Below are 17545 nucleotides of genomic sequence, written 5' to 3' on the forward strand. Positions count from 1 at the left end.
ACCTGCTCCAGCCCTCGCAGCAGCTCCGGGGCCTCCTCTGGCCTCGCTCCAGCAGCTCCACATCCCTCTTGTGCTGTTCCCCAGAGCTGGACACAGCCATAAGTTTGCACAGACATTCCAGGGCTTTCTTGTATTCCCTTTCCACAGCCGATAAAAGCTGTGACCTGTCAGTGTGAGCTTCATGTTGGGAACACCTCCCTGTGAAACACCTCCAGTTGGGTGCAGGGGGAGCAGCATTACTGGTGTCTTGTTCACCACCCTTTGGAATTAAACTCTGCGTGTTGGGAGGGGTGATGAGATCTCATCTGCTTGAACATAAAATGTGGATCTGCAGTCTCTGGGCTGAATTTGAGTAGTGCTTCTTTTATATTGACAGCCAATGTCTGATTTTGTGATCTCATTGTTTAAATGACACAAGCATGAAGGGAGAAACTTGAGTTGAAGAAGGGCATGGAAGGCACTGCTGTAGGCCAGTCCCTGTCACAAATTCTACATTTGAAAAAGCAGCCTTTTATAATAACAATAGTAGTAGGAATAATAATAGATTTCCAAAATTTGGGGATTTTTTCCTTTAGATTTGGATTATTTTTTTAACTGACTCACACTAACCCTGAAGCTTTGACAACCCAAGCTCAGAGCACCCTCTCCTCCCAGTACGTCAAGTGCTTAACACCAAAACCCACTGCAGTTGTCCACCAGATGAGCAAGACTCAAGCCATGAGGCTTTAGCCCTTTCCATGCTTTTTGTACCTCCTGCTTTGTAGTCGGTATCACTGACCAGAAAGTGCTTTAGATGGAGCCTTCCCAGCACCTCCACAGTGGTCACTAATTGCTAAAGTGCTTTAAAGTTCCTGCAAGGGAAGCTGGCAGTACATGAGGTATTATTTATATGTTTCTAGCTGATATTATTTATGTTTCTAGCTGAATGCTATTTTTCATGATATATGTTTTGCTGGGAAGGAAAATAAACCCCAGGAGCACGAATGGAATCTGGCCATGGTATTTACTCACCACTCTGTAACACAGAAGATCACCTTTGAAAGAGTAAGAAAGCTCTCATTTTCCCGGGGAACCTCTTCGAAGTGTCAATGAGTTTGTCACACTTTGGGTTTCTCAGTCCACAGCTGCAGAAGGATAGAGTAACAGAGAGCAACTTTTAGCATCATAAATCATGAGAGCAATTTTAAGCGGGGTTTTTCCTTGGAAAGTCTCTGAATGCTCCAATTTGAAGCCACGAGCCTGGAAGGGTCAGTACTTCAATCCCATTTCTATTACTTTGTGATACTGTTCCACAAAATAAAAGAGTGTTTTCCAGAGTTCTTAGTAAAAACCTGTGTTCTGACCCAGGAGATTTCTAGGCTTACAGGCTCCTTGTTCACTAGTCTTGCTTGGTCCCTGTCGGTCTCATCACATTCCCTTTTTTCCCCGCTGCTTTCATCCATAAATTTTACATGAAATGAAACAGGATGAGGGGAAAGCCTTCTCCAGACTGGCTCATGTGTGAAACTGTGTTTTCTTTGGCTTCCTCCCACTTTGGCTGGAGATGGGGATGCAATTCCTCATCCATCCTCCAGCCGATCTCATCGGGCTCCTTCCAGGAAGAGGAGCAATCCCAAATAAAATCTCAACCTTTCACCCCGCTTGCTTAGATCTCTCTTTTTCCAGGTGTGCTTTTTCCCAGTGCTCCTTTACCTTTCTATGTCCTGAAATGGTGAAAAGTGGCGTATTGAAGATAATTCACTCCTTATTCTGCACTGTTCAGATGAAATAGTTGGAAATGGGAGGAAAAAGGAGTCCCAGGAAGAGGAGCAGGTTGCCAGGGAGTTTCTCTTTTTATGGGAATATGTTTTGCATGGATTTCTGATAGCCTCCCCAGAAGAAGGCATTAGACACCCATATCTTGGGCGCTCAGCTTTATTCTGATTGCTCCAAACCCCCTATTCCTGTGGATGTTCTGCACAGTCGGCATGGGTGAGTGGCTGGATGAGAACAGACACCTGCAACACGCAGCGTGGCTTCTGCTTCAGTGTATTAACCTGAAATTCAGCCCCGTTTTCATCCTTCCATGGTCCCCGGAGCATGTTGAAGGGGGTTTGCAATTGTGAAGGGTTGAGTTTGCGCCATCTGCGTTCACTCAAACGTACCCAAGGGCTTCACCTTTACCTCTGAGTGTCTTTGGTGCAGTTACTTCGTCTTACACAAGGTCTTCCTTAAATTCTGAGATAAAATACAGGGGAATTTTTTGTTTTGGTCTTTATGGAACCTTTGTGAACACAAGTGAGGTGTTTGTCCCATTAACGGTGGGGACACAGTTAAGGTCTCTGCAGCGGACCGTGGCTTTTTCACTCCTGTGGCTTTGTTGGTCTTGCAGTTTATTTCTATATATAGAAAACCTCAGGCTCAGTCCCCGTTGATTGGGAGCCAGCTCCTCCTGCTCTCCTTTAGGTTGATGGTGACCCAGCAGGCACCATCCCTACGTCTCTCTGTAGAAGTTGTCAGATGGTTCCTTCATAGAACCACCAAGGTGTAACCAATACAGATTCTTTTCCTGTTGTGATAACAAGTTGCTGTGTGTGCATGGAGATACATAAACATTCTTCACACACACATTATCTGACTATAAATAAATACACAGAGAAATAAAATATCTAAGGTTTTTGGAGTAACTGATGAGTGGAGAAAGGAGTGGAGTGCAGAAAGCAAATGCAGCTTACAGAGGGGTCCAGGAGTCCTGGTGTGTGTCCAGCTTTGTGCAGCCTACTCAGAGGAGCATTTCTGCTGCTCTTGGGACAAGCATTTGGAGAATGAAGTGTGTTAGTAACTGTGCTGTGCTGTCTCCTTCTCATTGTTGTTGACAGTAATTGTCTCTCTTTCCCCTTTTCCTGCTGCCTTTTCCTCCCTCCCTTTCCCATGTACACTCTGAATTCATTCAATCTGTCTGGTACCTTCCCTCTGTATTCCCCCCACCCTTGGTTCTTCTTTTCTATCCCACCCTCTTCCCCACTTGGTTGTGCTCCACGTTGCTGGTTCTTATGTTCCCACGCTCATTGTCACCCTGTTTTGTACTTCACATCTCAGCAGCTGTCCAGCCAGGTCCCCGAGCACAGCCCTGTGGTCTATGGGACTGTGGAGAGCACCCACCTCGCTGCCAGCACCCCTGTCACTGCGACTAGCAACCCGAAGCAAGGTTTGTTGATGGATATTTCCTATTTCCTCTCTGATTATTTTTAGTCTTTTTCTTTTTTTTTTTTTGCCTCCTTTCTTGTTTTAGTTTGAGTATTTTTGGCATGGAGACAAGCACTCAGCAGAAATAGGAGGGGAGGGACAACTTTGCCTCCACTGGAACATTTTAACAATGTGTTGCTAAGGGAATTAATTGAAATTTGCCAATGTGAAACCAGTTAAAAATAATTGTAGTCAAGCTTATATGTCCTAAATGTTGTTTCAGAGCATCTAGAAGTGAGAGCCTCCTCTCGCTCATGTGCCACCCTTCAGAAACAAGCATATTGCCAGCAAAATGCTCTTGGCCAGAGAGATTTTAGATCATTTGGACCATTAGCCATGGGTATGGCATGTAACCAGAGTGTCATATGGCTCCTTCAGAGCTGCTGCTGTATCTTGTCCTGCAGGACACGGGCAGTATTTATTAGAAAAAAGACATATTAGTGAGCAAAGTGAGCAAACTTCACTTAGGAAAAACGGCACAGATGGAAAAAGTTTCTCAAAGTGATTACATTTCCATCTCCTATCCAAGAATATACATTTGGAGGGAGGTTCTTTTACACAGTTCAAAGGAAAGGTGTCCCAGGAGGGAAGATGGAATGTGTGCCAAGTCTCTTCCCACACTTTATAGCCACCTAAAAGCCATTAAACAGCAGTGGTTAATGAGGTGTGCGCTGCTGTTGTGCTGACAGAGCCAGTGCAGGGATTCAGGCTCGGCACCGCTGCCATGTCCCGGTTCTTCACCACGCTGCAGTGCTGGAGGTTGTGCCTCTGAGGTGTGCCCAAAGGAGAGGTGCCCTTTCACTCATGAGGAAAGAGGGGAAGATCTGCCTCTGGTGCTTCAGATGTCCTAGTTCCAAACAGCAGCATCATTGCTGCTTGGAAGTAAAGGGAAGGATCCCTCAGGCTCATTTGTATCAGATTCTAAAATTTACTGGAAATGTTGCTCTTTTACAGCCAATAGTGCAGACTTTAGGGTGTTTCCTCAGGTTGTTCCATGGATATGTTTCTGAACTGCTGCAGTGTCTAGAAATGGTTGAAATGGAAGCTTTTGGATTCATAGAATCCCAGCCTGGTTTGTGTTAAAGGGACGTTAAAGCTCCTCCAGCTCCAGCCCCTGCCACGGGCAGGGACACCTTCCACTAGAGCAGGTTGCTCCAAGCCCCTGTGTCCAACCTGGCCTTGAACACTGCCAGGGATGGGGCAGCCACAGCTTCTCTGGGCACCCTCACAGGGAAGAGCTTCTGCCTAAGAGTTCATCTCAGTCTCCCCTTTCATCTGGTCCCATCTCCCACACGAAGCAGGACTATGGCTTTGTCTAGTTGTGCAGAACTTAATGTCTCTGTCACCTAAAGCTTTTTGGGTAGGTTGAACACCCATGGATCAATGGTGATGGTGCTGGCTGAGCAGGGCTCGCAGGCTCGCTCAGCTCTGGCACAGATGCTCTTCCCAGTCCATGTCCTTATTTCCCCTCTGCCGAGGTGCCCATATCCCAGGGGATATCTCCGGGCATGCCAAGGTGCATGGTGGCACTGGGACATGAACAACTGATGTCCAAGGTGCAAGCACCAAAGTACATCTGCCCTTTTGAGCAAGTTAACGTTGAACCGTAAAATCCAGCACTTAACCTCTCAGTATGTCACCCAGTGTATGAAAACTTGTATTTCCTGGACAGGTGGGTTTTCTCTCTAACTTAATCCCTTCCTATGGAACTGTAAGTAAACTGGACGTGATCTTTATTTAGTTACATAGGTCTGACTGTGCTGGGTTAACTATAAATCAAGGCTTGAACTGGGATTTAGCGCTCGTGAGCTTTCCTGTGTTTATATCCTTTCCATCCCAGAAAGAGTCAAACATTTGTTCAAGTCCAAAAATTGCTCAAGAGCACATTTATGTGAGCACAGCAGAGCAAGAGCACCCTGAAACAGCACCATGAGCACTCAACCATGGCCTCAGGCTGGGGACAGCAGTGGTGGGGTTGATCACGGCACAGAGCAGAGTGAAGGGGAGGGAACTTTAGATACCATTGAAATGATTTGTTTAAACCAACGTAGTGGCACATCTTTCCAGAAATAATAATTTCTCACTTTGTGCCTGATGTTGGGGTTTTTTTTCCCAAATAAAACCAGGCATAGATGGGGCTTTCTTAAGCAAACATTGGTTAAAACCAGTATTATTGGGTCCCTTAAGACCTCTTCACCATGTTCGTCCTCTGGATCGGATCCTCCCCTGTGCCCTTCACTTCGGGCGCTCGTTTGCATCAGTTGAGGTTTGGGATAAAGCTGTAATTCCAAGTTTGTGGTATTCAGTGATCATTCTGCAGTTATTTATAACTGTGGCCCCTTGGCTGGCTCCGGGATTGGGATTGGAGCATATGTGGTGCCGGCAGCCTGGCTTCTGGTACCCCACTGTGAGTGTCTCCAGTCCCCAGTGCTTTTGCAAGGCTGGATTTGGGATTGTGTTGCATTTAACAGCCTTGGTTTTGTTTTTAGAAGACAAGCATTTGGCATTTGCTGCTTTTAAAGCAGCTTCTGGCTTTTCAGGCTTCAAAGTTCCCAAATGATTGGAACTTTACTACTCTGATACCTTGAGAAGAAGCATTATTTTGGAGGAGACAGGCAGCTGTCATTCCTAGAGGTGCTCCTGATGCTTATGTATGAGCCGGGCTGTGGAAGGTGAGGATATTGCTGGAGAGTCCAGGTCAAGCTGGTGGCAGATGGGGCAGGAATCTGGCTGCAGGCCAGTTGTAACAGGGTATAATTGTGCATGAAATCAGAGTTGTCCTCTTTGACTCAGCTTCAGGCTCGGTGTGCTGCTTGAAGTATTATCATTATGGGATTTTAACTCTTAATAATTGCTGCAATGGACATGGAGAATGTGTGACATGGTTTGTGGAAAACAGAGTTCCTGAAGTCTGGAAGGCATCGAGCTGCTCCACTGACAGCAGGACTCTAAGATGTGCTCCAAACGCTGCCTGCGAAGCCGGCGGCAGCACCGGGACAGAGCATGGAAAAATGGCACCAAGCCCAGCGATTCCTGCCAGATAATCACCATGAAGCAGAAACCAGTCCCTGTGTCCAGTGAAATCTTCCCCATCCACTGCTCCAGGCAGTCTCTGCCACCACGGCCACGTAGCAACCTACCTGCCCCTCGGGCTTTTGTGTCTCTCCATGGAGGAGGCAGCAAGCATCTGTCCTGCTCAGTTGGTCAAAGTATTTCTAGTGACTAACTTGGCCAGATCTGTATTGATCAAAAATACCTCCTGATGGAGCAAACTCTGCTCCTGAACAGCCCAGTGCTTCCTGTGAATACCTTCTAAATATAATGTCAGGAGTGATCTTGGCATATTTAGAAGGGATCTGATTCACTTTGGCTGAATTGCATTGATTTTTGTTTTCCCTTCCCAACTGTATGTTGTTTCACGTGACACTTGCTGTCATAGCTGGCAGGGATGAATGTTCCTTTGCCAGGACTTGGAGAGTTGTTCTCCATGCTGGTGGTTCCAGTTAAGCTTTGGTTCTCTTTAGCTAAACCTGCTTGTTGCTGTGCTGAAATCCCCCACCGCACATTACTTGCCTCCTTGGATTTCGCACACACAGCCTCTCTTGATGGCTGATGCTTTGGCCAAATAAGGTGCAGTTGGAGGAAAGTGTGTTTGAACACTGGTTTAAAACGCAGTTGTGTATTTTTGCTGCGGTTTTATCTCTTGGAATGTTTTTCTGGACACTTCAAATGCCTTCTTTTTGTTTTGGAGCAATCTCAGTTGACTCAAGGGAGAGAATATCCAGGCAGTTGTTTACAGCGAGCTGTAAATGTCAGGAATGCTGCATGAGTTCTGCAAAGGATGTTCCAGAAATCAGAGGTGACACAATTTCTTTTCTAAAGCAGTTCCCGGGTCCTTTTTCTTCCACAGAACCTTCGGAATCAAAATCAGATGTTGGGATATTTTCGCCCATCTTTTCCTTCATTTGTCATCCTTCTCCAAAGCTTTCTCCCTGCTTGCCTCATTAAGTTGATAAACTACTGCTTTGGCTGTGGTCCTCCCTGTAGTGCTGCTGGGGCTGTTGATGGCTGGGAGCAGAGTTCTACGTTGCTCCGGCTATTTCTGAAGATGGGACTTGATGCCTCAAGCACTTTCAGCTGGGTTCTCCTTCAAAAAATCTTTCCTTTCAGCCTGTCTGTTGAATAAGCCTCAAATGGAAAGCCAAAAGAGCTGTAGAAGACCAAGCAAAGCTGTACCTGAGTTCTAACTGACTTCTGATTATAGAATCATAGAGTCATAGAATGGTTTGAGTTGGAAGGGACCTTACAAATCATCTAGTTTTAACTAGATTTGGGGTTGGACGTGGCCTTCAGTTTCCTAATCTGTACAGCAGGGTTTGTGCCTCTGACTTTTCCAGAATTAGTTTTTCCTCTTGTGGCAGTGTCCCAGAGGAGCTCCCTCTTGCTTCAGTGCTCCGAAATCCCTGGGGCATTTTGCATTGATGGGGCAGAGCAGAGCTCCCCAAGGCCAGATAAAGCTGATCTTGTAACAGTGGTTAGAACAGGGCTGTTGTGTCCAGTATGTTGCCTTTGAGTGTCTCATGTCTTGCAGAGTTGTAGCATGGAGGCACTTCCCTAAGCAAGATCTCACAGTCTATGTCCCATCACCAAATCGGAGGCAGGAGAGGGTGTAACAGAGATCCTAAGTAGTTCTGTGGGAACTTTTAGGATCTTGGCTCATACTTTATTCAAAAGAAGTGGGAATAAATGTGTTAAATGGAGTTGCAGCCCAGCCTTGGGAGCTGCGTGGTGGTTGGTATTGCAAAGCCTTTTGGTCATCACAGGATCAGAGCAGGGACTTCTCTGTGCTCAGTATTTCGGGGTTTGGTGTGACATGTGCAGACCTTTTCCCACCCTGCTTGATATCCTTGGACCGCAAACATCAAGAGCTGATGATGCTGTTGCTTGGTGAATCCCTTCTCGGTTCTACTTTCTTTGGGAAAAGTTATCTCTCCTGAAATTTAGAACAAAAAAAGAGGATGTGTCCGTTAGTCTGATGTGCTGATGGTGGTGGAGCTGAGGAATAACAAGTGGAAAAATAAACTCAAGGCATCCCATGTGTTCATAATGGCACAACACGTGGCATCTGTAAAAGAATGGCCCGTGTCTCAGGGTTACAGCCACAGGCTCCTTGGAGGCAGAATCCAAGTAAAGTGTTTTATTGTCTTTTGTAATTTGTGTCAAGAAAAATCCTGTTTTCAGCTGCAGAGCTTCTGCAAGAAATGCACCTTCTGTAACATTTCCCAGGCCTGTTCTGTGAAGGCCATTACATTCAGAAAAACAGAAGCAGTGGTTGTGTTTGAGACTGGCTGCAGGCTGCCTGGACCTTCCCTTTACCTGCAGGGTTAAATTCAGGTGCCTCTTGTGGCTTCCTTGGAGCTTCTGGAATGGAAGGCAGGATGCAGGTGATGGGAACCAGGAGGGCTTAGGTGCAGCGAAGGAAAACAGAGTTGCTTTGTTGTTTATAACATTGCCTTTTTTTTTTCTCCTTTCCCAGAAGAGAAGCCAAAACCAGACCCAGTATTAAAACCTTCTTCTCCAGTCCTCAGACCAGAACCTGCTGGGGAGAAGAAAGATCAAGCTGGCCAGACGACCGAGGCCACCTCAGTGGAAACCCCACCAGAACTTCCTCTTGCTCCATCGCCAACCCCGGCTGCTCCCGTCGCAGTTGTTCCTGCTTCTGCCACTGCTGCTGTTGTCACCGTTTCTAGTAAACCCACATTCACAGCTGACTCAGAGGAGAAATGTGAACTGGCTTCCCCAAAAGAGGAGGCAATGCCTATATCCAATGCCACACCATGCACGGACACATCAGACCCTTTGCCAGCAGAAGAGGCTGATGCCGAGGTGTGCGAGGAGCCTAGTAGTGTAGCATCTAGTGATATTCCAGTGACTGCTAGTACTAATCTAATTAATGAGGTGAATGGAGTTAGTGAAAAGGTAACTGCTGCAGAGAGCGTAGTAGATGTAGCCCAGACAGAAGCTGCACCATTGACTGTTGAGTTGGAGACCCCTGAAGCACCTCCAGCAGAAGTGGAAAGCGTGCCATCTTCCAGTGCTCTTCACGCTGCTCCCTCTCCTCCTCCCACTCCACCTCCCACCCCTCCACCACCATCTCCTCCCAGTTCGGTTGCTGCTGCTGCTGTTACCACTACAACTCCTTCTCCACCTCCTCTCCCATCTCCTAGTGCCCTCCCTGTTGTCCAGGGAGATTTAGAAGGAGAGGAGAGCACAAGAACTACTCTTAGCGAAGAGGTAAAAGATACTGAAAAGAAGGAAGAGACAGAAGCAGATGGGCAACTGGAGGAGAGCACGGAGGCTCCAAGTTTAAACTTGAGCAAGAGTCCTGTCCCAGGTAAGTGTTGACACTGTGGTTGCGTGCGGTGAACTGGAGGATGAAGGAAAGAGATCTGGGGTGGTTCCTCCATCAGATGTTTCCATTTCTGTCTGCCAAAGCAAAATCTGATCGTGCTGCATGACTAAAACTCGACATTTCTGTAGCTGTCTTTGAGAATCCAGGCTGTTTCTCTGAGCCTTGTCAGCTGCCTTTGGTTTCAGTGTCCTCTGTCATCGCTGGGTTAGCATTGAATGGATTCATGTAGACCTCTGTCTTTCTATTTGTTCTATTTTCTACAAAAAACCTGGGTTTTTTTCAGGACTTCCTGGAAATTATAGTGGAAACCAAGTTAAATCAATCAATTTATTGTATTTAGCTGCTGGGGCGAGTGTAGCAGTGGCTGTTGTGCACACTTAGCAGCGTTAAAGCATTTAGATGCATCTCATCATTTCCACCTGTTTTGGAGTCCTTTCAGAGCTGGGAAACTGAGGTGGCTTATTTAAATATATCCTTGGAATTTGGTGAAGTTTGGTCAAGAAGCAAAGGAGAAACAATAGGTTGGGATTTGGGGGGGGTTGTTGGGGCTTCTTAAGTAACATTTAAAATAAGCTTTGGGGCTTGTTCAGTTTATTCTTTCATAAGCCAGCCCTGGATGTGCACTGGCATCAGGAGCATCTCGAGCTACTCTCTGCTATGGATTAAATTAAGTGAAAAGCTGAGCTTGGCCTTGTTCCATATTTGTGTATTGCTGCGCTAGGTCAATATGCTGGACCTTAAACAAAACCCAGTATCTAGAGAAGATCAGAAAGATCCCTTCACTATAGCAGCCACGGGGGGGGTTCTGTTAATCTTCTTCTATTTTTATTCAACTCGGGTCATTTCACTGCTCTGGCTCTTGCTGTTCTTTCAGGCTGAGCCACTTCATAACACAAATTAATTTCCTTACAAAGCAGGGAAATGGGACTCTCTATAAATCAGGTTTTACCCAGGCAGGTTCCAGCTTGCAATATTAGTGCTTGTTCTGTGATGGCCTGTAGTTTAGATGAAGAAAAGCATTTTGGGCTTTTAATTATGCAGCAGATGAAATTTAATGCTCTAATGTCATTAGGCTGGACAGCCCACATTAGCCAATGCATTGGCTTTAGCAACAGAGAAACAAAGATTTCTCAAGTCATGTACAAGATCGCTTGAAATTCTGATTCCTATTAAAAGCTCAGTGCTTTTTTCCCCTTGAGGGAAGCAAAATACTCTCCCAAGTCATGGTTGGGTGCTTTACCCCTTCTTTAATGACATATAACTGTATTGCATTGCTCTGCTAAGCTTTTTTTGAGCCATACTTTCCCAATTCTTCCTTGGAGAGGGGAAGAGAGGTTTAAGTAACGTCATCTCAAGGTGACAGCTCGCTCAGGTGTCTGTCTGGGCTGAATGAGGAGTTGCAGGTCTCCACCATACTCCGGAAAATACAGATGCTGAGCTTCAGGAGCAAGGAGGAAGGGCTATTACTGTTGTCGGTTTTCCCTTGGACTAAAGGCCAAGAATCTTTTCTGTGATCTCTGGAGATACAGTAGACATTGGGATAAGGGAAACTTCTCAAACACGTGCCGGTAAGCGTTGAACTCGGTGACTGTTAACAGTATTTCTTCAGGAGTTCCAGCAGGAGTGTGTACCTACTGCAGAGCAACTTGGCCACAAATCATAGACTGCTTTGGGTTGGAAGGGACCTCAAAGCTCCTCCAGTTCAACCCTCAGCCACGGGCAGGGACACAGTGTTGTTGGGAGTTGTGGTGTTCCGTATTTTGTGATGGAGGCGACAGCTTTTCAGGGATGAATGAAATTATTTGCTTGTTCCTCAAGCGCTTTCAGAATACACCTTCTGTGTGACAGTCAGAGAAACAAGACTTTCATGTTGTGCTCCAGCAAGCTCTGGAGAGAGAGAGAGAAAGACCACGGAGGCTTAATATCTTTTAACATCTTTATTCTCCAGCAGTTCTGTTTTACAGCTCAAGAAAAGGAGCTGTTCAGTGTTTGCAGGAGGAGCTGGGCACTAAACAGAGCTGACGTGATCGGGATCCAGGGAAGCCTCTGCTCTGTCTTTTCCACTGGCATTAAGACTCCACCAGATTTCTAAGGTTGGAGGATCTCTGTCCGACCCCTCTGTTGTATTATTCTTATTTTGCAGAAATCGGAGTGTGCTTGGTTTTCCTTTCTGTTTTATACTATATTCTATCTAACTCTTACTTTAAGTCTTGAGTTGTGTTAGCCTGCACAATGAAGATAGCAACTTCAGTGGCTTAGTCTTAGTATCTGATAGTAGTTCATCTGCAGCCTGCTCGTCAGCATCATTGCTCTTGCTTCTAATCCCCTAAAAATGGGGAAGATTTGGTGGGTTTTGGAGCATTAAACCCCTGAGAACTGCAGTTTTTCACGCTGCAGGCAGCACATTGTACCCACGTGTCTGGTTTCCTGCTGCTGAGGGGGTTTGTGTTCCAAGTATTTGCCAAAATGCAGGGTTAGGGGAGACATGGTCCCACTATTGTGAGTGTGGAGGCTGCAGGTCTTGTTCCTGCCTGCTCAGTAATGATTATCTTAGGGTTTTCAGGATGGGCACAGCTGTTGCATCTGCAAAGGGCAAGAGCACACAGCTATTTAAATAATTAATTCCTACTCATCTTCATTACAAGGAAAGAAAATACAGACAGTATCAAGAGAAGAACTCGGCTCAGCCTGTGATCCTTACTAAAACATTGCTCCAGTTAAAAGCCGTCAACAACAGACACTTGCTTTTGTTAGTAAATTCTGGTTTATCTCCAGTAGCTTTGGTGGCTGTAGTGAGGGACCACCATCCTCAGGGAACAATGCTGGAGAGATTTTGTTAGAGGAGTGGGAATTTCTAAAGAAGGTGTCGCTCCCAGAGACTTAAAGCCTTGAGGACATGCTCTGAATGCATCTTATGTTATAACCTTTCTATTGTGGCTGTTACAAGAAGCAAAGAGGAAAACAGGACCCTGATGTCTGTCCCAGGCAGAACTCTGAGGAACATCGGAAGCCAAAAGATCTTAATACATGTTGAATTCTAAGAGCTGTTTCTTGCAGAGCTCATTTTAAGTTGTATTTCGATATAAAGTAGCCCAACCAGCTGCACATCACAGGATTTCTTTGCTGTGGAGGCTGTAAATGAGCAACTTGGGGCAGTAATTGGAAATGTGTTGGAGAAATATCCCCAGCACCCAGAGCCAGAGACATAAATCAGGTATCGCCTGTTCTTTGATTTGCTGCCACAGCCCACTGGAATATATGATCTTTCCCATGAGCTGTAAGGGGATGGTGAGTCTTTGCTTTGGTTTATAATGGCACATGGGCTAAAAAAGAGAAATATAAGAGCTGGTATTAATTTATGCTTAGCAGTTGGCACCCACATCAGAGAGGAGACTGTCTTCTCTGCCTCTCCTGATGGGTTGTGGGCTTGTGGGGGGATCTCCTGCAGAAAGATGTTCTGCTGAAGAACATGATGTAGCTGGAGAAAAGGGTTGAGGTAGCACAGATGAGAGGACTCATGAGGACCCCCCCTGCAGTCCTGACCCAGCTCTGGGGAACAGCACAAGAAGGACATGGAGCTGGTGGAGCGAGGCCAGAGGAGGCCCCGGAGCTGCTGCGAGGGCTGGAGCAGCTCTGCTCTGGAGCCAGGCTGAGAGAGCTGGGCTGGGGCAGCTGGAGAAGAGAAGGCTCCTCAAGGGGACACCTTAGAGCAGCTCCAGTGCCTAAAGGGGCCTTTGAACCCTTGCCTAGAGCCAAACTGGACACGTTGATCTACAGCTCGTGGAGATCCTTGCAGCTGAAATGCCGTTGCCCTGGTCAGGTTTTGGCTTTGGGAGGGTTGGCTCCTAAACTCAGATTAATTTTCTAAGCTTACATTAATGTGATTCTCCTGTTGAGTCAGTTCCTGTAACAGAAATGAAACAAAATCTTATGTCTGCTGTTTTAAGAGGGGAGAAGTTGAGCAATGTCTCAGAGGTCTCGCTGATATACCCCAGTCAGCTCTGAAACACGGCCGGGTGTTGGTACCCAGGTACAGACTGCACAACCAGAGATGTCTTGGGATTCAAGGCAAGTGTCTGGCCAAGCATCCTCGTGCAGGGAAGCCCCAAAGCAGGAAAATGATCTGCACGACTAAAGGCAAAAGCTGTGAGGCTCATTGAGGAGGCTCGGCAGGATCACAGCTTTATATAGCTGTCTTCTGCCAAAAAAAGATGGAAAAAATGTATTATTGAGAAGCAATAGTGTTAACATCCTGAGAGTTGAGGAAGTCACACCCTAAATCTTTGCCAACCCCAAATCCATGACCTTGAGTTTATTTCTGTGTATTTAAAAATGAAACATTATTTTACAGTATGGATGTTTTTTCCATAATGTAGTTTGAGCAGAGTGAAATTTTGTCAAATTAAAAGCTTTGGGGTTAAAAAAATACATCTCCTTTTTGGTTAAATCACTTGGCTATGGCAGTATTTAGGTCATTACTGTGCAGATGTGACCTCCTCCTTGAAGAAATCCTCCGGAAGTGTGGAGGTGGCACCACCAAACAAGGCATCGCATTGTGGGCTCCGTGTCCAGCCTCAAAGCAGCAGGTTGACTTTTGGAAAGCACTAGATTTTCCCTAAATTTTGGCAGATGCGGTGGGGGAGGGAGCTGTGGAGCCTCACTTAGGTCCTTGCTTTGCTCAGTCACAGAAACCACCGCTGCATGGGTACCAGCTCCTTACCCAACCCAGATTTCACCCCAAGGTGATGTGAAGAGCTTGGCAGGGTGCCGCGGGCTGAAAAAAAGGCCCCGGGCCTGCCATAGCCATGGGAAAGGCTGATCCCTGGTTGTGTAAAGTGAAGCTGTTCTGCAGTCTGTGCCCACTGGGCTGTTTCTCTGCTCCTTTGAGCCAGGGGAAGTTCAGGGTTACTGCTGGGGCTCTGTTCTGCTCTTCAACCTTCACGTTGCTCCATAGGGTGCTGCGACGGATGGGGATGCAGGAGTCTGAGAGACCTGGATGATTTCTCCAGCTCCTCCATGAACCATCAGTTCTGTGAACAACCTGATGATGTTTGAATGTTTGAATTAGGCTTTTTTAATCAAGCTTTGCTTTTGTGGTGAAAAAAAGGAAGATAAAATCTCTTATCAGTCATGATAGCTCCTATTGCACCTTGGGCTGGTGCTGGCATGCTGATGGTCATGATTTCCACAGCCACCAAGTCCATTGTCACCTTCCAAACAGGAAACCGCTGCTAAGAAGCTGCTGAGGCTCCTGCATATCCTTTGGGGCAGTGGGAACGTCCCAGATCCTGTTTCCTCTGTGCCCATAGGAATGAAGCAGGCTGTTATTAAGACTCTTTTCATTTTTCCACAGTTGAAGGGCCTTTCAGAGTGGTGTTTTATTGTGATAAAAGAAGGGCACGCTGCGGTTTGCCACAATATCTGCTGGAAACCAAAGGCTCGAGCTGCAAATCTGTTTGCAGTAAACTTCAGTCACAAAATCAGTTCTGTTTGTGCCCTGTGTTAAATCTGCATCTGGGCCTCATACCACAAGTTAAGCTGGTGGCACTTGGAACTAATTACAAGCATGTTGGATTAATGTTTTGTCTCCTCTAATATATTGTGTGGTTCCTTTTACCCTTTCTGGGGGAGAAAAGTGATTAGAGTAAATCACTGCTGATGTTAGGAATATTACATGGTGTTTTCTTCAAATCCAGGGAAATGAATGCATGGTGGAGTTGTTAACCTGCTTTTAAACTGAAATCTGAATCCAGCTCGGGAGAGCCAGTGATGCCAGATTGGAGGAGTTGTCCTTTTGGATGAGATATTGGAAATCCGGGGCTGTCCATGGTTGTGGTTTATGGTTAACATTATAACTTTCATAATACTCCTTGAGAAATATACATTGAGAGCAACCAGCACTCTCAGCTCTTTCAAAGAAGTTCAGTTCCTGAAGGATTTCTTTTGCCCTGCATGATCCTTACACTGTTGGTAACAAACTCTGTGCTGTCACAAGTACCATTTCGAGCTTGAATGAGCAGCCTGTAAAACAATTACCCTGTTTTAATGTCCTTCTAATGATGGTGTCATTACTGCATTGAAACAAAAAGTGGTTTTATCTGAATCCTCACAAGGCTGTGACCGCCTCCTTTGTCTGTATGGAAAACTGGTGTGTGAGAGGGCAGAGCATCACCCCTGGCCAAATTTGCTCCGTAGCATTGAGTGTTGTAATGGATGTACATTTACATTGCAGCCCAAACTGCTCTAACTGCACCAAAGACGTGGAAGAAACCAAAAGACCGGACCCAAGCCACTGAGGAGGCGATTGAGGAGGAAGCAGAGGTAAGAGGGAACCAGAGAGCTCCTTATCCAAGTTTAATGATGAATTTGCTCTCTTGAAACTGTATTTTAGAGATGTTGCTTTCTAGTTGTCCTGAAAGGATCCAGGCCAGATTTTGGGGGGGGGACCAACAGGGATAATTCCTTGGCACCTTTTAGGTAACTGGGTTTAGTCCATTCCTTGGTACAGCTCTTAAGTTGTCTTTGCTCTTGCCTGATTTAATAACTCCCAGCAATCAGGAACATCTAACTGCTGTCCTTCCAGAGAAGAAAGATGTCCAGCAGAGACCACTAGGGTGATGAGGGGTCTGGAGTATCTCTCTTATGAGGAGAGACTGCAGGAGCTGGGCCTGTTCAGTCTAGAGAGGAGCAGACTGAGAGGGGATCTCATCAATGCAGATCAATATCTCAAAGGCGGGTGCCAGGAGGATGGTGCCAGACTCTTTTCAGTGATGCCCAGCAACAGAACAAGGAGTAATGGCCATAAACTAAACCACAACAAGTTTCACCTCAACATAAGGAAGAACTTTGTTGAGGGTGGCAGAGCCCTGGCACAGGCTGCCCGGGGGGTGTGTGGAGTCTCCCTCTCTGGAGACATCCCAAACCCGCCTGGACACATTCCTGTGTGCCCTGCTCTGGGTGACCCTGCCTTGGCAGAGGTTGCACTGGGTGATCTCCAGAGGGCCTTCTAACACAAATGATTCTGTGACTAAGGATTAGACGAGAGGGGTTGAACCCCTTTACACTGCCCTGTTTGGGTGCCACCACCATGACATTGGGCAGGTTCTGCACACAGTGATGTCACAGCGATGTCATGGCCAGGTTAGTTTTCCTGACGACCACCTGATGGAGAAGCTGAGAAAGGAAGACTCTAAAGTTTACAGACTAAACCACCTCAACAGTAATTAGAGGAGTAATGGAAGTCTCCATTGCTGCTGCTCTGGTAGGGATATTGCAGGAGGGACCTCTTGGCTTAATATCCTGGGTGAAATGTGGGTTAGAATCGATCAGAAAGTAAGAGGGTAAAAATGTTGAAGCTCAGCCTGTCCCTGCACAGATAACAACTGATGTTGGCCAGATGTGATGCAGGGATGATGCTTCACTCCAGATTTTTCTTTGTTTTTTATTAGTTTCTTGTTCTTATCTGCCATTTCCCCCACACCTTGCCCTTAGTACAGACGTCGCTGAACCTTTCTGCTATAAAAGCCTGTTGTCACAGAGTAAATCTTGAGTCCACTAAGGTGCCTCATCCTTCATGTAAGCGAGTGCTTGTGTTTCCCCTTGAAGTAGCAGATTTGCATGTTACCAATGGTGTAGAAGTGCCTTCCCCTCTGTTTGGGGGCAATAGACACTTAAAATGCTCACGTGCAGGGTATCATGCAGTGACACTTGTCTGTGTGCAGCGGAAGAGTTGATGGTTCGGTCATTCAGAGAAATAAAAAGCATCCCTATGCTTTTAGTGAAGCCACTGAGTGAAGGTTGCCACTGGGGCTGCAGCCAGTTTATACTCTATGTATCACAGAATCCCAGACTGGTTTGGGTTAGAAGGGACCTTAAAACTAATCCAGTCCCAACCCCTCACACGGGACG

The 17545-nt window shown here is 46.3% G+C and overlaps 1 protein-coding gene across 1 annotated transcript in view; it reads left to right on the forward strand.

Moving 5' to 3' along the window:
* EIF4G3 (eukaryotic translation initiation factor 4 gamma, 3) overlaps positions 1–17545 on the forward strand; it is a gene marked incomplete at its 3' end in the record, with an annotated part of 63820 nt that overhangs the window by 24189 nt on the left and 22086 nt on the right. The window contains exons 9-11 of the mRNA XM_010014230.1: positions 3079–3187; positions 8762–9619; positions 15870–15958. Of these exons, the coding sequence (XP_010012532.1) occupies positions 3079–3187; positions 8762–9619; positions 15870–15958 (1056 nt within the window). The remainder of the gene's footprint in view (positions 1–3078; positions 3188–8761; positions 9620–15869; positions 15959–17545) is intronic.

The sequence above is a fragment of the Nestor notabilis genome, unplaced genomic scaffold (genome assembly GCF_000696875.1).
Source record: "Nestor notabilis isolate BGI_N333 unplaced genomic scaffold, ASM69687v1 scaffold3875, whole genome shotgun sequence".
Taxonomy (NCBI): Eukaryota; Metazoa; Chordata; class Aves; order Psittaciformes; family Psittacidae; genus Nestor; species Nestor notabilis.